Source organism: Dreissena polymorpha, chromosome 7 (assembly GCF_020536995.1).
Source record: "Dreissena polymorpha isolate Duluth1 chromosome 7, UMN_Dpol_1.0, whole genome shotgun sequence".
Taxonomy (NCBI): domain Eukaryota; kingdom Metazoa; phylum Mollusca; class Bivalvia; order Myida; family Dreissenidae; genus Dreissena; species Dreissena polymorpha.
This window is the reverse complement of record NC_068361.1, coordinates 48095783-48114566: the sequence shown is the minus strand read 5'-3', so window position 1 is coordinate 48114566 and position 18784 is coordinate 48095783. Positions and strand designations below refer to the sequence as shown.

General features: G+C 35.7%; 1 protein-coding gene across 1 annotated transcript in view; it reads right to left on the bottom strand.

Annotated features, from left to right (window-relative positions):
• Positions 1–13024: 13024 nt before the first annotated feature.
• The window catches only part of LOC127838425 (uncharacterized), a 7180-nt gene continuing 1420 nt past the window's right edge, over positions 13025–18784 (bottom strand). The window contains exon 2 of the mRNA XM_052366191.1: positions 13025–18784. This exon is cut by the window's right edge and continues 652 nt beyond it. Coding sequence (XP_052222151.1) covers positions 18092–18784 — 693 coding nt within the window. The 3' untranslated portion in view covers positions 13025–18091.

The window sequence follows — 18784 nt, the reverse complement described above, 5'->3', positions numbered from 1 at the left end:
CGCATGTAGAACTTATACATGCGTACATAAACAGCAATACGTGCGCACATACAAGTTTATGCGTGTGCACGTATAGGTGAATTCGTGCGCACTTATTCACTATTTTGTTCGCACGTGAATGCAATTAGCGAGTAATTCGTGTGCAAATGAAAGCTATACGTCTGCACGTGTATTGGAAAAATTTATCGTCCATGTCTCCTCTATGCCACCGTACGATTTATTATGACTCCACAAATTATAGTAACGCATCACTTATTAGGAAAGCAGATCTAAACATGCGTATTTTATTCTTTTTTTCCATTTGTTATCTTTGTACTCTGACTTTTGCATAAATACCAGTTACTGAAAGTGGGGTTACTGTGCTCAACAGTTATGGAATTGGATTTAAATTTCGAATTTTGACGCATATATTGCGATTGCCTGTTGGAAGCATCCTGGTGCTCATGAAAGGTAATCTATGATGGCTCTTGAGTCCACCTTTCCATGAAAACTGCTGAGAAAACCTTATTTATGACATAAAAATGCACATACAATGAACCGTGTAAATCGTAAACAACGAGGCACTTGCGTAATAATTCTTCAATAACTTGTTAACTATTGATAATGAATCAACAGGACTTATACCGATGTTTAATGAATATCAGTAAATAATCCTGTGCGGAAGTATAATGTCGGATAAGTATGGTAAATGTAAAAACCTTTTTAGAAAATTCCGACGAAAACATTCAATAATCATCCGTTAACCGCCATTTTGAACAACAGCTACTATTTTTCTCACTTACGCCACGCCAATTACTTGCTTACGATACACCCCTGTATTTATCTGAGACAGTACCCTGGGTGCGGAATCAACGGGGTTTTCAGGTGTTTACTCACGGGCTGGACGGTATGTAATCACATCGTTAAGAACTTTATTTTTGCAAGTTATTAAAGTTATTCAAAGAAATTTGCAAAAATCTTTAGTGCATAAAAAAGTTTTTCTTGCAGGTTGTGCCGATGTCTTAAGGTATAAGAATAAATCATTGAATAGGTCCGAGATCGTTGACAAAATTTCACGTTCCGTGAAACATAACCGTGTAGCAGAAATCGAATTTAGAACAAGAACACAGGCTTATTAAATAAAGTAATTCTGATGTATTTCACATTGCCATAAGCACCATAAAAAACTGTCTTTTATGCACTAGTTGAAATTCTTATGAAACAAGAGCTGTCAGAGGACAGCGCGCTCGACTATTCGACAATCTGAACGCATCGGACAGTGGACTACACCACACCGTCTCTCTGATGTACGAAGGCGGCCGTCATATTGGATTTGGAACTACTTTTGAAAACAAGATGGCGGCCGGACGGTTTCAAACCTGACGTAAAGAAGAAACATTAAAATGTGGTTTTTGTAGCTCGTCTGTTTCAAGATTACATTCTTTAAATAATATTAAGTGTTAATCTGTGAATTCCCACAACATAATTAAACTTGTTTAAATGGAAAGATTCCAGTAATTTGACATGAGTACTCCTATAGTATTAATTATCAATGATGACTTCATCAGACTGGGAATTCCCACAACATAATTACACTTGTTTAAATGGAAAGATTCCAGTAATTTGACATGAGTACTCCTATAGTATTAATTATCAATGATGACTTCATGTAGTCAATATAAATTGCCGCAATAGTCTTTTGATGATTTCTGTTTTGGCAGACTCTTGGCTCAGATTTATTCTGAACGCAATAATTTCAGCTATCCTATAAATATGAGGTCGATACATGTATACATCGGTAGATTACGTTTAATTATTTGGACAATGACATTAAGTTAATTTTAAATTTTCACGTTTTGGTAAATTGAGAAAATTTTAAAACAATGTTTCAGATTCGCATATTTTGGTTTTAGTGATGATATTTGCAAGGAAACAGTAATACTGAACATTAACCATGCTCTAAATAAGCCATTATATGCATCTTTTGACGATTTAAAAGCCTGAAAATTATACAGCGCTGCAACGCGAAACGATTGAATGCTTTGGAGAAATCTGTTGGTGTCCTTATATTTTGTGAAGCTATAAAGAATGCTTATATATAGTATAAAATACATCCTTCATTCAATAAGCACGGATGTTTGAGTAGTCTAAATGGTAGACTTTAAATCCAGGACTCTAGGGGTCAGTGGTTCTAGCCCTGATTAGGACTACTTTTTTTCCTTATTTTAATTCTATTCTTGATTTTAGCACCTTTAAATTGACTGTTTTCGTTATAATTTGTGACACTACAAGGATTGCTTACATAAAGTATAAAATACATCACTCATAGTATACGCATGGAAGGCCGAGTGGTCTAACTTGAAGCGGTAGACTTTTACTCCAGGGGTCAATGGTTCTAGCCAAGTTGAGGGTTACTTTTTTATTTTATTTTATTCTTGTGTTTTATTGGAGCTTTTTAGATCGAATGTTTACATTTATCAATATTGCATTTAATGACACAAATAATTTGGGAGAGTTCTTTTTTTATTGTTTGATTGTGTGATATTTCAAGGAATGCTTATACATGTATAAAGTATAAAATAAACCACTGACTATGGAAGCACTGATGGCCCATTGGTTTAAGCGCTTGACTTTTACTCCAAGTGTCAGTGGATTGAGCCCAGTTAAGGAAGACTTCCTTTCTTTTTTTCAGCATAGCTGTTTAGCGTCACTTTTGACCTTAGTTTACCTTTAATCATGACCAGTCAAATTCATATAAAAATTCCCGCCAGTAGGTCCCAAATGATTACATCCGAATTGTACATTAGCTAATAATACAAAAATCACTGTAAACAATGAATGCATATCATTTGAACAGAAATATGAATATATTTTAAAGAACATGTACATGTTAATTACAATAAATTAAAAACATGATTAAAAACATTCTCTAAACATTACACCGAAACGTTTTTCCTTAGTTTAAGAAGCATTATAGCATTAATCACATGTCTCTAAAATTAAAAGAAGCTATTGTTTACATGCCGTAACGCTCACACTAACCACTACAAAAACACACACACAAAGTGTAGCAAAGGTACACAAAGTCAAACACATACTGCAAGGTCCAATAAACCCACTGTAACTCTTGGATTGCCTTTGTTATACCTTGCCTGGAATTATATCAAAACTACTGTAGACCAAATAAAAACAGTTATTTTTGTTAAAATCTTTGTTTCTCCTAAATATATTCCCCTAATAATCTTAAATTTATTAAATAAAGGATACACTATGGTTAACTTATTTGTGTTTTGATCTGACTTTACTTGTCTTTGTAGCCTTTGCTAGACTGTGTGTGACTGCAGTGTTTAGTGAGACCCACTCTTATCTAAATTTGTGAACAGCATAGTTATACATGTCAATGTATCAAGTCAAAAATGTAACTAGAAATGGCGCGGCAGAGGCCGACGCGTATCCCCACGCCGAATGTTTGACCTAGGTGTGCCCCAGGGTTGGTAATGGGGCCATGCATAGCTGAGATTGACCGTATTGTCATAAGAGAAGTTCATCATCAATTAGAAGTGAATTGGTGTAGAAATGAAGAAGTTATAGTAAAAGGCAATTTTGGGTGGGTGTGACATATGTGGGCAGGGCGCCCCAGGGTTGGTAATTGTGCCATGCATAGTTGAGATTGACCGTATTGTCATAAGAGAAGTTCAGTATCAATTTGAAGTGAATCGGTGTAGAAATGAAGAAATTATAGTAAAAGGCAATTTTGGGCGGGTGTGGTCTATGTGGGCGGGGCCCCAGGGTTGGTAATGGGGCCATGCATAGTTGAGATTGACCGTATTGTCATAAGAGAGGTTCAGTATCAATTTGAAGTGAATCGGTGTAGAAATGAAGAAATTATAGTAAAAGGCAATTTTGGGTGGGTGTGGTCTATGTGGGCGGGGCGCCCCAGGGTTGGTAATGGGGCCATGCATAGTTGAGATTGACCCTAATGTCATAAGAGAAGTTCAGTATCAATTTGAAGTGAATCCGTGTAGAAATGAAAAAATTATAGTAAATGGAATTTTTTGGTGGGTGTGGCCAATGTGGGCGGGCGCCCCAGGGTTGGGATTGGGGCCATGCATAGTTGAGATTGACCCTAATGTCATAACAAAAGTTCAGTATCAATTTGAAGTGAATCCGTGTAGAAATGAAAAAATTATAGTAAATGGAAATTTTTGGTGGGTGTGGCCTATGTGGGCGGGCGCCCCAGGGTTGGGAATGGGGCCATGCATGGTTGAAATTGACCGTATTGTCATAAGAGAGGTCCAGTATCAATTTGAAGTGAATCGGTGTAGAAATAAAGAAGTAAATGTAAAATAACCTAAAAAAAATGAGTGATAATTTCTGACGCGGCCCCACCCCAACCGCTATAACTTTTGACCCAGGGGTCAGATCAAAATTCCAAATAGTGCAGGGTCGCACATATGCTCATAGCTACCATGTGTGTAAGTTTCAAGGTTCTAGTGCTTTTAGTGTAGGAGGAGATAGTGGCCAGGACGGACAGACAGACAGACGGACGGACGGCGGAGATAACCACAATATCCCCACCTTTTTTTCAAAAAGCGTGGGGATAATAATTTATACTAGTGTTGGTCTATTGCAAGATTTAGTTCACTGATATATTAATTAAATGTGTTATTACTATTAATCACTTCAAGTGGCACAATAATCAATCGGTTGTGTATTGCGCATCAGACCCATGAAAGAATCGACACTTGCTGAAGAACTTTTTATTTCAAGATGGTGAGCATAATTAATTGTAGATTTCACCAAGCGCTTATTATATCTAGTTCTGCGGGTTTTTAAATGTACATAACATCAATAGCTTTTGCTGCCATTTTGTTTATCCTATGCAATTTAGTTCAAACACCCATATGCCAAACGATTGACTGCCCACAATATTTACCTAATTCTTGATTTTGGACATTTTATGAGCAAATTATCGCGTTATATAATTGTGTTGTTACCAGTGCAGCAAGCGCCCTTTTTTTTCAGCAACGATATGTTAAGTCATTGAAACTTTTAAAGTGTTTTCTGTTGAGTTCAGTAACAATGTTTATATGTGAATATCTGTAACATTATATATATATTGTTAAGTGTTTTTTTTATTAAGCTAAACTTTTCAGTACATTATACTTTCTTGAAGAAATTTTGATGAAATAATCCCAGAACTTTCCAAGCATATGTTCTGTGTACATCTTTTTTTCTTTATCTGTTTCTTTTACATTTAAAATACTAGTTGGAAACTGTGTAGAGCTATGATTGTCCCAATTTTGTACATGATCTGATGAACATGACCATTCCAAAACTCTATTTTACTGTCTGTTCATGTCAATCTACAATCTAGTCAATTAATATTTCTGTGTTTTTTGTTTAAACTATTTGGGATTATTTTGATGCATGTTACATCAATTAAAAAGTGTTATTTCTTACCGTAAAGTAATCAAATGTTTTATCTTTTAAAATGTTGCAACTCGGCCCTGTTTGTATATAATGTTCATTGAACATTATGTAGATCTTTATAGTTTGTGCAGCCCAAAATGTCATATTTAGTTATTCTCATTATTTGCTACTTAATTGCTAGCATAAGAAACATACCATTGTAGTTATTTGAATATTTGTTACAATTTAGTTGTTGCAGTTTCTTACCGCCTTTCTGTCACATGTACTAATACATGGACTCACAGATGTAAATAAGCAAACACATTTTCAACAAGCTGTTGGGTTATGTTTCCAGATTTTTATGGGGATCAATGATCTACTGAAATAAAAAAGGCATTTAATTGTTTCTATTACAAAAAAAGTGGTTTTAAATAATCTTTTTTTGATTTTAGGTTCAGTGTTTGTGGAAAAACATGAGTTCCTGATCCAGAGTAGCTTTAAAGGCGAGCCCTTATGATACATGTCATTATCAATGTGACAGTTGCCTTAAAAAATTGATGGAGAATAAATTGTTTTTAAAAAGCTTAAAACGTTTATTTACACATTTTGTGTCAAGACTTAATTAAACAATTAATATAGTTGACATAAATAATTGTAACCAATATTATTGCTGTTAATTGGAACATCCTTATAGTGTAAGCAAACACACCTTTCTATATGGAGAGGAAATCCAGGTTCAAATCCTGGTGGGGATCCCATATTAGCAGCAACTTAGATTATGTTCATATTGATTATACAAACAATACTTTTTGTTGTCAAAGTGTGTTGAATTTAATATGCAAATAAAATTTTCATTGTTTTTTGATAATTTTCTTTATCTCACACACACTTACGCAGTAATTTTGTTTTGTTTTACTTCGTGTTATGTATCATTCATATTAGGGCACCATCATTAGGTTCACAAGATATCAGATGTCAAAAACAAAGGCCCATAATTATGACCTGGCAATTTATCATAATTATAAAACTTTTACTTTGAAAAGAAAAGGGTTCTTCTTTGTTTCTACTACAGAATCAAATAAAAATGTTATTTTTCGTACTATATTACAAAATCAGGATATACGCCGAATATCTTTTTAGCTCCACTGGCCAAAGACCAGCAGGGCTTATGTCATGGTCCTGTGTTCGCTGTGTGTGCGTGCGTCTGTCTGCGCGTTAACTTTTCCTTTAAACATCTTTTATCTTTAACATGAAGTACAAAAAACAAGTACCAAATTTTAATTGTTTTTGTCCATAGTCTTAAACTAAAAATCCAGATTGAGAAAGAAATAGCCCTCAGTAATGACACATAACAAATCTTTGAACAAAAATGGAATCTGATAAAATTCTCATGTTTGTCCACTTATATACATTTTACTCTAATGTTAGTTTATCTTTCTAAAATATTTGTGTTTATTTTTTTTCAATCTTATAAGATCATTGTGAATATACAACAAAACACGCAAGTCCATTATGCTTCCTTCCCACTTTAAACAACTCATCATTTTTCATAATTGTTCTTCTGTTGTTCTTTTTCTTTTCTCTTTAAAAAAACAACACCTATCACAAACAACCAAAGAAAACACATATTAACCCAGTTTTTTTCTTCTTAATCTTAAGGAAACCAAAAAAAGTATATATATTAGCATATCTTGTATAACATGTCTGAACTTTATTGCTTTGAACAATCACTTTGTTGTATGATCATATACATGTATACATTGTATGTACTATATTGAATAAAAAAAAATGTAAAAAAATATTAAAATAAAAATAATTATAAAACTTTTACTTTGAAAAGAAAAGGGTTCTTCTTGTTTCTACTACAGAATCAAATAAAATTGTTATTTTCCATACTATATTACAAAATCAGGATATACGCCGAATAACTTTTAGGCTCCACTGGTCAAAGACAAGCGGGGCTTATGTCATGGTCCTGTGTTCGTTGCGCGTGCGTCCCTCCGCGCGTTAACTTTTCCTTTAAACATCTTCTCCTAAACTACTGGTCCAATTCTGATGAAATTTCTCAGGAATTTTCCTGAGGTGAACCTCTTTCAAATTTGTTCAAATTATGCCCCTGGGGTCAAATTTGACCCTGCCCCAGGGGTCACAAAATTGAAAATTTGCTTATATAAGGCCTATTTTGTGAAAACTTTCAAAATCTTATTGTCCATAACCATTGAGCCTAGGGCTATCGAATTTTGTATGTAGAGACATCTAATAGTCCTCTACCAAATTTGTTCAAATATGCCCCTGGGGTCAAATTTGACTCTGCGCCGGGGGTCACAAAGTTGAACATATGCTTATATAAGGCCTTTTTTGTGAAAACTTCAAAAATTCTTGTCCATAACCATTGGGCTTAGGGCTACCAAATTCGGTATGTAGTGACATCTAAAATAAACCTCTACCAAATTTGTTCAAATAATGCCTCTGGGGTCAACTTGGACCATGCCCCGAGGGGTCACAAAATTGAATTAACGCTTATAAAGCACCTATTTTGTGATATCTTTAAAAATCATCTTGTCGAAAACCATTCGGACTATGGCTACCAAATTTGGTATGCAGTAGCATCTTATAGTCCTCTACAAAGTTTGTTCAAATAATGCCCTTTGGGTCAAATTTGACCCTGACCACCGGGTCACAAAATTGAACATAATATACGCTTATATCTTGTTTATTTTGTGAAAACTTTTAAAATATTCTTGTCCTTAACTCTAGGACCTAGGGCTACCACATTTTGTATGTAGTGAGATATAGTAGTCCTCTACAAAGTTTGCTCAAATTATGCCCCTGTGGTTAAATGTGACCCAGCCCAGGGGGTCACAAAAGTCTACATGTGCTTAAATAGGGCCTATATTTAAGTATTTGCACATGCTGAGAATATTTGTTTAAACCTTTTTTTCAGCAGTGAAGTGATACAGGGCCATCATGGCCCTCTTGTTTAATAATTAAGACTATAAATGGTTTAAAGTTTGTGTTTGACATCCTTGCTTCTGGAAAGCAGAACTGTTTAGGCGTAAATGACTACCCTTTTTTTGTTAGAATCAACATTGATGCATTATTACTTAAGCAAAGTTGAACTCTTTAAAAACTCGATGACTGGGGGACTGAATTTTTCATGTTTTTTGCTTACAATTTACTGAATATATAAATGTTTATGGCGAACAAAATGTCATCTCTCTTTACAGGGAGATGCTGTTTTTTCATAAATATCCAGGTTATTTTGTATAAATAAGATCACATAACATATTTATATAGTATAAAATGAATTCTTAGCTATACATCTATGATGATGCCATTATGTGTTTTGCTGTAAAAAAAATACAGAGAAAATAGACTACAGCTGCATGTCACAAGAGTTGTAAAAGGGCATTTTGACAGTATTGCCACGGACTTTTGCCCATTTTGAAGGATAATCTTATAAAAAACTGATTCTTGGTTTAGCGTGCATAGGAGATGGAGGAGCTTTTATTGGTGCCTTTTAAAAAATAAATTAAATAAGTCAAATTCCAACAATGTCTTTGGTTTTTCAATTAAAAACAAGAGATGTGTTTGTCAGAAACACAATACCCCCTATTGCCCCGCTTAAAAGCCATATAATTGACCTTTAAGGATGACCTTGACCTTTCACCACTCAAAATGTGCAGCTACTTGAGATGCACATGCATGCCAAATATCAAGTTGCTATCTTCAATATTGCAAAAGTTAGGGATATGTTAAAGTTTTCAGACGGAAGGACAGACTGACAGATAGTTCAAAAACTATATGCCACCCTACCGGGGGCATAAAAAACTGTATTCTTAATTTGTTTATGTGTGTTATTGGTGTCTCCACAGTATTGGAATAACCAATTTACACTTAAGGCTAAAACAGGGCTGATCCATTATATTCACCACGAGGTTCATTATAATGCTTACTGGGTCAAACATGCGGCATGGGGATACGCGTCGGCCTCTGCCGCGCCACTTCTAGTTACAATTGTTGCCTGCACAGTTGACCATATTTAGTGTTTTGGTTGCCCAGCTAAAGAGTATCGGCCTGGCCAGAATAACAGCATCTGGAATTAAGTTGCCTAGGCTTAAATATAAAAAATATCTGCCAGAAGTACTGTATGGTTGCCATCATCAAATGCACAGAAAGAATTGTTTTTCAAATTCAATCAAGCTCTCCACTTATTCCATCCTGCGAAACCCTTTAGGTGTCTCAATACTGGTAATAGTAAACCCCACTGAGAGCCATATGGCTTTTGTCTGTATACATTTTGTGACTGCCTGGCTTGTCACTATAATGTTGTTTTTTTTGGGGGGGGGATCTAAGTGGATTTTACTATTTCTTATATTACACCGAAGAGTTTTCCCTGTACCACTGTACAGTGTTGTATGATTGTTTATGGTATAGAACCTAAACATATGGATTAAATCTCAAAGTTTGTCGCCCTGCAGAACATCCGCAATGTTGTACCGATAATTAATGCAATAATAAGAAATACTGGTTCTTTAAGCTTGAATAATGGTATTGTTTATACTTCAAGAAACAACTAATTGGCTTTCTAAACATTTAATTAACATTTGAATAATTTTTATGTAATGACAACTAATGTTTAACAATAACAGAAACAAATATTCTATTATATTACTCCTCAGAGATATTGGTCCTTCTATATCTATATTATCAGTTAATTTAGTGCAAATTTAATGGTGTGTAACCCGAACTATATTTTCGGTGTAATATCTTCCGCCTAGAGACGTTAGACATATTCTTCCACCAAATACACCCGAGAGACGATCGCCGATATGGCGGAATTGTCCGAGGTGTCCCGATTGGACTATTCGAGTGCTTGGCAGTATAACGTAAGCCATCATGGGGAAATTGTTCATATTCAATAATTTATTAGACGATCTTTCAAAAATAAAAAAAGGAAAATAAAATTATTTTTTGTTGGGGGGAGGGGGGGGGGGGGGTTGAGAGGGGGTATAATGTGGGGTGTGGTCATTTATTAGACGATCTTTCAAATATAAAAAAAGGAAAAAAAAATATTATTTTTTTTTTTTGGGGGGGGGGGTAGGGGGGGTGAGAGGGGGGTATAATGTGGTGTGTGGTAATTTATTAGATGATGTTTAAACAACCCAAAAAAAAATTGGGGGGTACGGGGGGTAGGGGGGTGAGAAGGGGTGTAATGTGGGGTGTGGTGATTTATTAGATGATGTTTAAAAAAAATGGGGGGGGAGGTTGGGGGGGGGGATTCTGGGTAGGGGCGTGGGGTATTGTTTGGGTGGAATCCATTGTGGTATTCAGGTAAGTGTTGTTTTGTAAAAGTAATAATAAAATGTGATCATAAATAAAGAAGTTATGGCAATTTAAGCAAAATGTTCAATTATCTATGTGTACAAGGGGCCATAATTATGTCAAAATGCTTGATACAGTGGTCTGCTCTTGTTTATAGGTTGGGGTCATGTTGGTAAACAAGTATGCAACATATAAAAGCAATATGTCAAAGGATATAGGAAATATTTGGGGTAGTACGCAAACTTTAACATAGATTTATCAATAATATGCATATTCTAAGTATAAAAGGGGCAATAATTATGACAAAATGCTTGATAGAGTTGTCTCCTCTTGTTTATAGGTTGGGGTCATGTTGGTTAACAAGTATGCAAAATATGAAAGCAATATGTCAAGGGACAATGAAAATAAATGGGGTAGTACGAAACTTTAACATTTGCTGCATATTCTAAGTGGAAAAGTGGCCATAATTATGACAAAATGCTTGATAGAGTTGTCTGAAGTACGAAAACTTTAACATTTGCACGGTAACGCAGACGCTAACGCCGACGCCAGGGTGAGTAGGATAGCTCCACTATATATATTTTATATATAATAGTCGAGCTAAAAATGTTTTAAAAAGTTATTTGAAATAACGCACCACTAATCGTCGTGTTTAAATCCATTAAAGTTAAAAGATGGAACCCCCACAAAGTCACGTGATCCTGCACCCTGAATACGGTAATCGTTTAGCTTCAAAATGCACGGGTTTCAACATTTTTGTTTTGTCGGTTATATGCATTGTAAGTCGATTGATTCATCATGCTATGTGTGTATTTTGCGGATAGATATGGATAAGGAGAAAGAACGGGTGATAAATAATCGATTAATTTGCTTTTTAGTTCATTTTCAGTTCTGACTTATTACAAGTTCATGTCAGATGGGACCTCAACCCGATCATGCTCCATTTCTCAAGGAGGATGACGCAACGTTTACGGACTCCCTGAGCGATGCGATGGAAGCTGATCCCCGTTGCAATTACAAAACATTAGAGCGACAGAAGAATTGCTTTTTGAATGTATATGCAATAAAACTCGTTAACACAAACACCCATGTCTAAATTGTTTTTGTTTAATTATATATGCGAGGAGAAAGTTGGTTAGACTATCAAGGATGAGGATTATTATGATTATTGAAGTGATGATAATGATGATTGAAAATGATGATGGTGTTGGTGATGATGATGATTTCCAGGTATTTTGAGAATAGAGAATAATAAACATTTTCATAACTAATAATACTATTTTATGATAGACCAACACACAGCGTCCCTTTACAGTGAGGAATACATGGATGCATAGTAAACAGTAAACCATTGGTAAGTCACCTGAGAGACCATGATAGATAAAAGATGAGTGAATTGCATTTCTCTGAATTTCAAGACAGTGACCTTATAATTTAGAGCACCCATCCAAAATTTGTCCCCGAGTTACACAGTGGCTGAACTTGTCCCCGAGTTACACAGTGGCTGTCCGCTTGGTGCAGTGGTTGACACACGAGCTTCTCACCTAGGCGACCAGAATTCCAGCCCCGTTTTCGGAAGCATGTGACTTTGGTTGTCCAAGTACTCCGCCCAACCTCCCCCCCCCCTCCACCCCACCCCCGCAATCCAATACCACACACAAGTTGAAACCCTTACAGTAAGAACTAAATAGCCGTAAATTGCAGCTATACTTCAAAATGCGTCGCTACTTTCGAGTCTACTTAAGTTAATTGGGTAGAGTGTTAGGAAACACCCCGGGTCCTTAAATAATGCGCGGATGGACTTCAAATCATTTGTTCGATGTCAAGTAGCAATGACCTTTACCCCCTCCCCAAACAATGAGCATATTTCAATTGCAATCGAGGTTAGGGTTGGGTTTTAGTCACAGGTAAACATTTCTTAAGCGACACAATTTTTGTTTAAGTTCATTTTCAAAAAGTTAATCTAATTTACTTTAGTGTACTACGCCCGACTTGTGAGCAAGGTCCCATTCCAAGCTTCTCATAATATGTTTGATATAATTTAACGTCCATTTACGTTTTTTGCGACAAACCCGCTACCGAACACACGTTATCAATGTTATAAGGGAGCGAACTACGCAGATGATGAAATGTAGTGTTCTTATTGTTTTACCTCCCTTGATACATGGACAAAACAATGCACATACATATATATTATAAACCCTATTAAACAGGAATAATAGTAAGCTATGTTTTAGTTAGTCACAGCATAACGTATTGCAGATATCATTTACACATACATGTAGCATAGTAAACATAATGCGGGATATAAAAAAATGCCTTTATTGTCATAAATTGTGCGGTTAACATATAACTGGATGAGACACACATAATATCAACAGATAATACAAGAGTATACATTATAATTATGTTATAAATATTAATATAGATAACATAGAAACTCCAGAAACTTTATCAGGAGTGAAATTCTTTTTCTTATTCCCCTTTTCTATAACAGATCACCAACTATAACCAATGTAACCAACTATAAACATAAAATGGTCAAAACTTGGATGAACAAGCATTTCAAATAAAATCAACATGCACAAACATTAGAGCCTCTCTTTTGGAAAACGGGGTTTAAAGCATGTGTGAAAAGTGTCGTCCCAGATAAGCCTGTGCAGTCTGCACATACTAATAAGGGACAACAAAAAATGGGTAAGAAGGTGATGCCGCTGAGCCAGGGTCCTTTAAGTTGTCAACAAAAGTGACTTACCACTAGATAACATATCTACATCTCTACTGTAGTTCTTTTCTAGACTTTGTACAACTGATCTGGTTTATTATACCAGTACCTACTTCTTATAATTGAGCCATGCTCTGTGAAAAAGGGGTTTAATGAATGTGCGTAAAGTGTCATACCAGATTAGCCTGTGCAGTCCGCACAGGCTAATCAGGGACGACAATTTCAACTTTTATGTTTTTTTTTTCTGTTTATGAAGTCTCTTCTTAGAAAATATCCAGATTAGACGGAAATTGTTGTCCCTGATTAGCCTGTGCAGTAGATTGAATAATTTGGAGAGTTCTGTTGTTGTCGTTAAATTTTGTGACACTACGAGGATTGTTTATATTCAGTATAATATATATCATTTTCTCTATAAATATGGATGGCCGATGGGTCTAAGCGTTCAACTTTTACTCCAGAATCAGTGGTTCGAGCTCTGTTGAGCTGGGAACCTTTTTTTCTTTCATTAATAGTATTAATGTTTTTTACTGGAGCTTTTTAGATCCTATTTTTACATTTATCAATATAAAGCATTTAATGACAAACTTCAATACATGCCAAAATCTGTGAAAAGGTCCCTTTAAAGTGTTGTTCCAGATTAACCTGTGCAGTATGCACACACTAATCAGGGATGACATCTCTGCAGTATGCACACACTAATCAGGGATGACATTTCAGTGTGCACACACTAATCAGGGATGACATCTGTGCAGTATGCACACACTAATCAGGGATGACATTGCAGTATGCACACACTAATCAGGGATGACATTTCAGTATGCACACACTAATCAGGGATGACATTTCAGTGTGCACACACTAATCAGGGATGACATTGCAGTATGCACACACTAATCAGGGATGAAATTTCAGTATGCACACACTAAACAGGGATGACATTGCAGTATGCACACACTAATCAGGGATGACATTTCAGTATGCACACACTAATCAGGGATGACATTTCAGTATGCACACACTAATCAGGGATGACTGGGCAGTATGCACACACTAATCAGGGATGACTGTGCAGTATGCACACACTAATCAGGGATGACTGTGCAGTATGCACATACTAATCAGGGATGACATTGCAGTATGCACACACTAATCAGGGATGACATCTGTGTAGTATGCACACACTAATCAGGGATGACATATGTGCAGTATGCACACACTCATCAGGGATGACATCTGTGCAGTATGCACACACTAATCAGGGATGACATTTGTGCAGTATGCACACACTAATCAGGGATGACATTGCAGTATGCACACACTAAGTAGGGATGACATCTGTGCAGTATGCACACACTAATCAGGGATGACATCTGTGCAGTATGCACACACTAATCAGGGATGACATTTGTGCAGTATGCACACACTAATCAGGGATGACATTGCAGTATGCACACACTAATCAGGGATGACATATGTGCAGTATGCACACACTAATCAGGGATGACATTTGTGCAGTATGCACACACTAATCAGGGATGACATTGCAGTATGCACACACTAATCAGGGATGACATCTGTGCAGTATGCACACACTAATCAGGGATGACATCTGTGCAGTATGCACACACTAATCAGGGATGACATCTGTGCAGTATGCATACACTAATCAGGGATGACATCTGTGCAGTGTGCACACACTAATCAGGGATGACATCTGTGCAGTATGCACACACTAATCAGGGATGACATTGGTGCAGTATGCACACACTAATCAGGGATGACATTTCAGTAGAATTTCATTTGAAGAGACTAACACTGAACAAAATATTCAAGTAAAAGCTGAAAGTGTCATACTTGATTACATTGTGCAGACTGCACAAACTAATCTGAGGCAATATTTTACGCAAATGTATTAAGCCCTGTTTTCCCAGATTGAGGCTCAAATGATTAAGAAGGCAGGCTTTAAAACAGTAAATCTAAAGCATTGCTGCAAGATTTGAGGATAACTGCATGAAACAAACATTAATTATGATAATGTCAACAGATATTGCAAGAATATGAATCATGAAATAATGAAATGATCATGTCGAATAAAAAGCATAAAAAAATAAGCAAGTATGGAAATATTATAAATATCTGCAAGTATAAGTGATTGAGAATAATAGTCTAAATAGATACATCAATGTTTCAATCAAACATAGAAGTAAACAATAATGTTTGCTTTTAGTCTTCTACATGTATGCAGATCTACACCGTTAATATTAACTTTCCTCAATATAAGAGCCCAGATATGTCTTAGGCTTATCTGATAGATAAACCCTTCACTACTCAGATACATACTTTTACACATTTAAAGTCTCTTAGTAAATCTAATTAAATTAAATTATAGACCTCTCTTACTTGATTCAATTTGTTTTAAAGGCTTCTTTTCCAACCCTAAGATACTGATGAGCAGCAAACAACATAAAACCTGAACAGTTACTCCCAGGCTGTTCTGATTTGCACTGGTTTCATAAGCCCTTTCCACTTAGCTGCTGAGTGGGAAAGGGGTTAGGGTAAACTAAATTGTTACAGTATATACACAAAATTGAAATTGCTTTTGCAACAATTTGTTCTGATTCTCATGAATATATGGAATTCGACCTTGTGAAAACACAAACATTGAGAAACACTTAATAAAAATACCGGGTAGTACATGTAATTTCAATTAGCAAATAATTTTTTAAATAATGAACAATCATATTTAGTGTGATATTGGTACAAATATGTGTTTACATACAGTAGTCTTAATATACCACCTTTGGTGACTAGTTGTTTCATGATCAACAATTTTAATCATATTGGCGTTCAGAATTGGTTCTTTAACCAGAAAAAATATAGAGAGAAAACAATGCATGGTCCCTTACTTAACACTCACAGAAATAGTAAAATAGTACAATTATGACATACAAGAGCACTGCAAAACGGGTGCCACGCTTGGCTGCGAAAGCTTGTCAGAATTTATCTTTTTTAGCGGTCACAGTGATCTTGACCTTTGACCTAGAGACCCAAAAATGGGTGTGGGGTGTAGAACTCATGAAGATGCAGCTACATATGAAGTTTCAAAGTTGTAGGTGGAAGCACTTTGATTTTAGAGCAAAATGTGAAGGTTTTAGCACGACGCGGACGGCGGAGATGACGGACACGACGGGCTGGCTATGACAATACCTCCGGTTTTCTCCGAAAACAGCTGAGCTAATATTAGGCTGAATTTACTTCTATTGAAATACTTCTCATAGCGACAAAAAAACACGTTATAAATGAGCAGAGTTCTGTGAAAACCGGGCCTAATGCATATATGTGACATGTCGTAACAGATTAGCATCTGCTGTCCACACAGGCTAAAAAGAGATCACACTGTCTGCCTCAACAAGATATTGACTTAGAAGGCTCTTCCATTAAACAAAAAATACCATAAAAGCGAAGTGTTGCACCACATAAGCCTGTGCTGACTGCAAAGGCTAATCTGGAACAATGCACATGCCTTTAGCCTGGCTTACCCAAACCACTGCTAAATGGTTATCAAAACTCTACTGTCTCATGGAAAATGTCACTTATAAACTGGGTAATAAGTATTAAAAAAGATTAAAGTAAAAAAATAAAGAATAAAAATTCAAGCTAAACAAATATCATTATGTCTGTAAAGGCTTAACACTAATACAATATTATTTACTGAGAATATGGTGATGACAAAAATGTACGATTGAAGCAAAACTGGCACATTGTAATTTTGTCGCAGTGTTAAGCAAAATATTTTATTAACATAATTCAAATACAATTATGAATGAGTTAGGAAAACATATTTCATTCAGCACCAGTAAAAGTTTCACAAATGTAACCTTCCTCTTACAAAACCAATGAGAAAAGACAGATCGTCTAGCCTGTTAGCATTGCTTTTAAAGTGTCGCCCAATTTAAGCAAATATTTAAGTCAAAACGGACATCCACCAAAAATTATGAACTGCTCAACAAAATAGCAAAACAAAAACCAATACCATTCCAAAAGCATAATAGCAATTGATTTGCTTTTAAAATTTATGCAAATATTTTAAGTCAAAACAGACACCCAGACAAATTGTAAACCGCATAACAAATAACACACAACCAATACCATTCCAATGGCATGAGAACTGATAAATTATAAATGATACACTGTTAACATGTCTTGTATAATAGCTTCCTTTTGGTACTTAACATTATAAAGCCTTACAATGAACTCTATCTATCCTTTATCATATAGATCTATCCATAAACACTATACTCCAATACAAACCCTCATGATTCATAGCTATTACTCACGTCATCAAACATAAACTTTCATCACTGTTACAATAAACCCCAAACTTATTTTGTGGTTATAACAATCTTTGCATGACCACATAATATGTCTCTATTATATTGCATATCTCTTGATAAAGAAACTGTAGGAAGTTATGTCAAACATTAATTTATTACATGTGGTACATATGACATGTTTGATTCGACAAATTGTTACAACATTAAGGTTTCCACATAAACATATTCCATAGAAACACTTGTTGATGGGCAGTTCCCAGCTGATGAGTCAGTGGTTCGTGCAGTAGTATCTGTATTCTACACACAGCCTAAAATTTCAAACATAAACATTCATGATAGTATTGATTTTTGATCGACAGAGGGGACATTTTCGTCTATCTCGATTTCTCGTTCTTGCGATATTGTTTCCACACTGAATACATAGACACATATGTCTGCACGGCAAAATGAGCACAGATTTGGTTCTGTCTTGACACACAACGCACATGCGACGCTCCTTCTCTGATTCAATCAATCTTTCCAAATCTTCCGCTTTCATATCCTTTGGCTTGCATCTAGATGGTGTTATTGATCTCCTCAAATCATAATGGCTGCCAATTTCTGGTAACTGAATATTTATCTCACTCATTTCACTATCGCTCTGAGCGTTGCTTTCATTATCACTCTCAGAGTCCACTTCTAGTTCACCGTCTGTCGATATTTCATCCATACTGCCATCTGAATCATCGCTATAGTCAGAGACTACACTATATTCTTCATCAAAATCGTTGTCATCTGTTACTGTCAAATCTATCACATCTTCGTCATCTGAAAATTCTGCCCTTGAGCCATCATCAAAGTAATCATGATTGTCGTCAATAACAATTACACTTCTTCCACGCCACCTAGGTACTGGGAATGTTAAACCTTCTGTGGTTATTATTTTGTACATGCTCTTGAAAATGTAGAATGTGAGACAGACAATTATAATTCCAATATATGCATCTTGTGACAAGTTGAGCAGGCATTC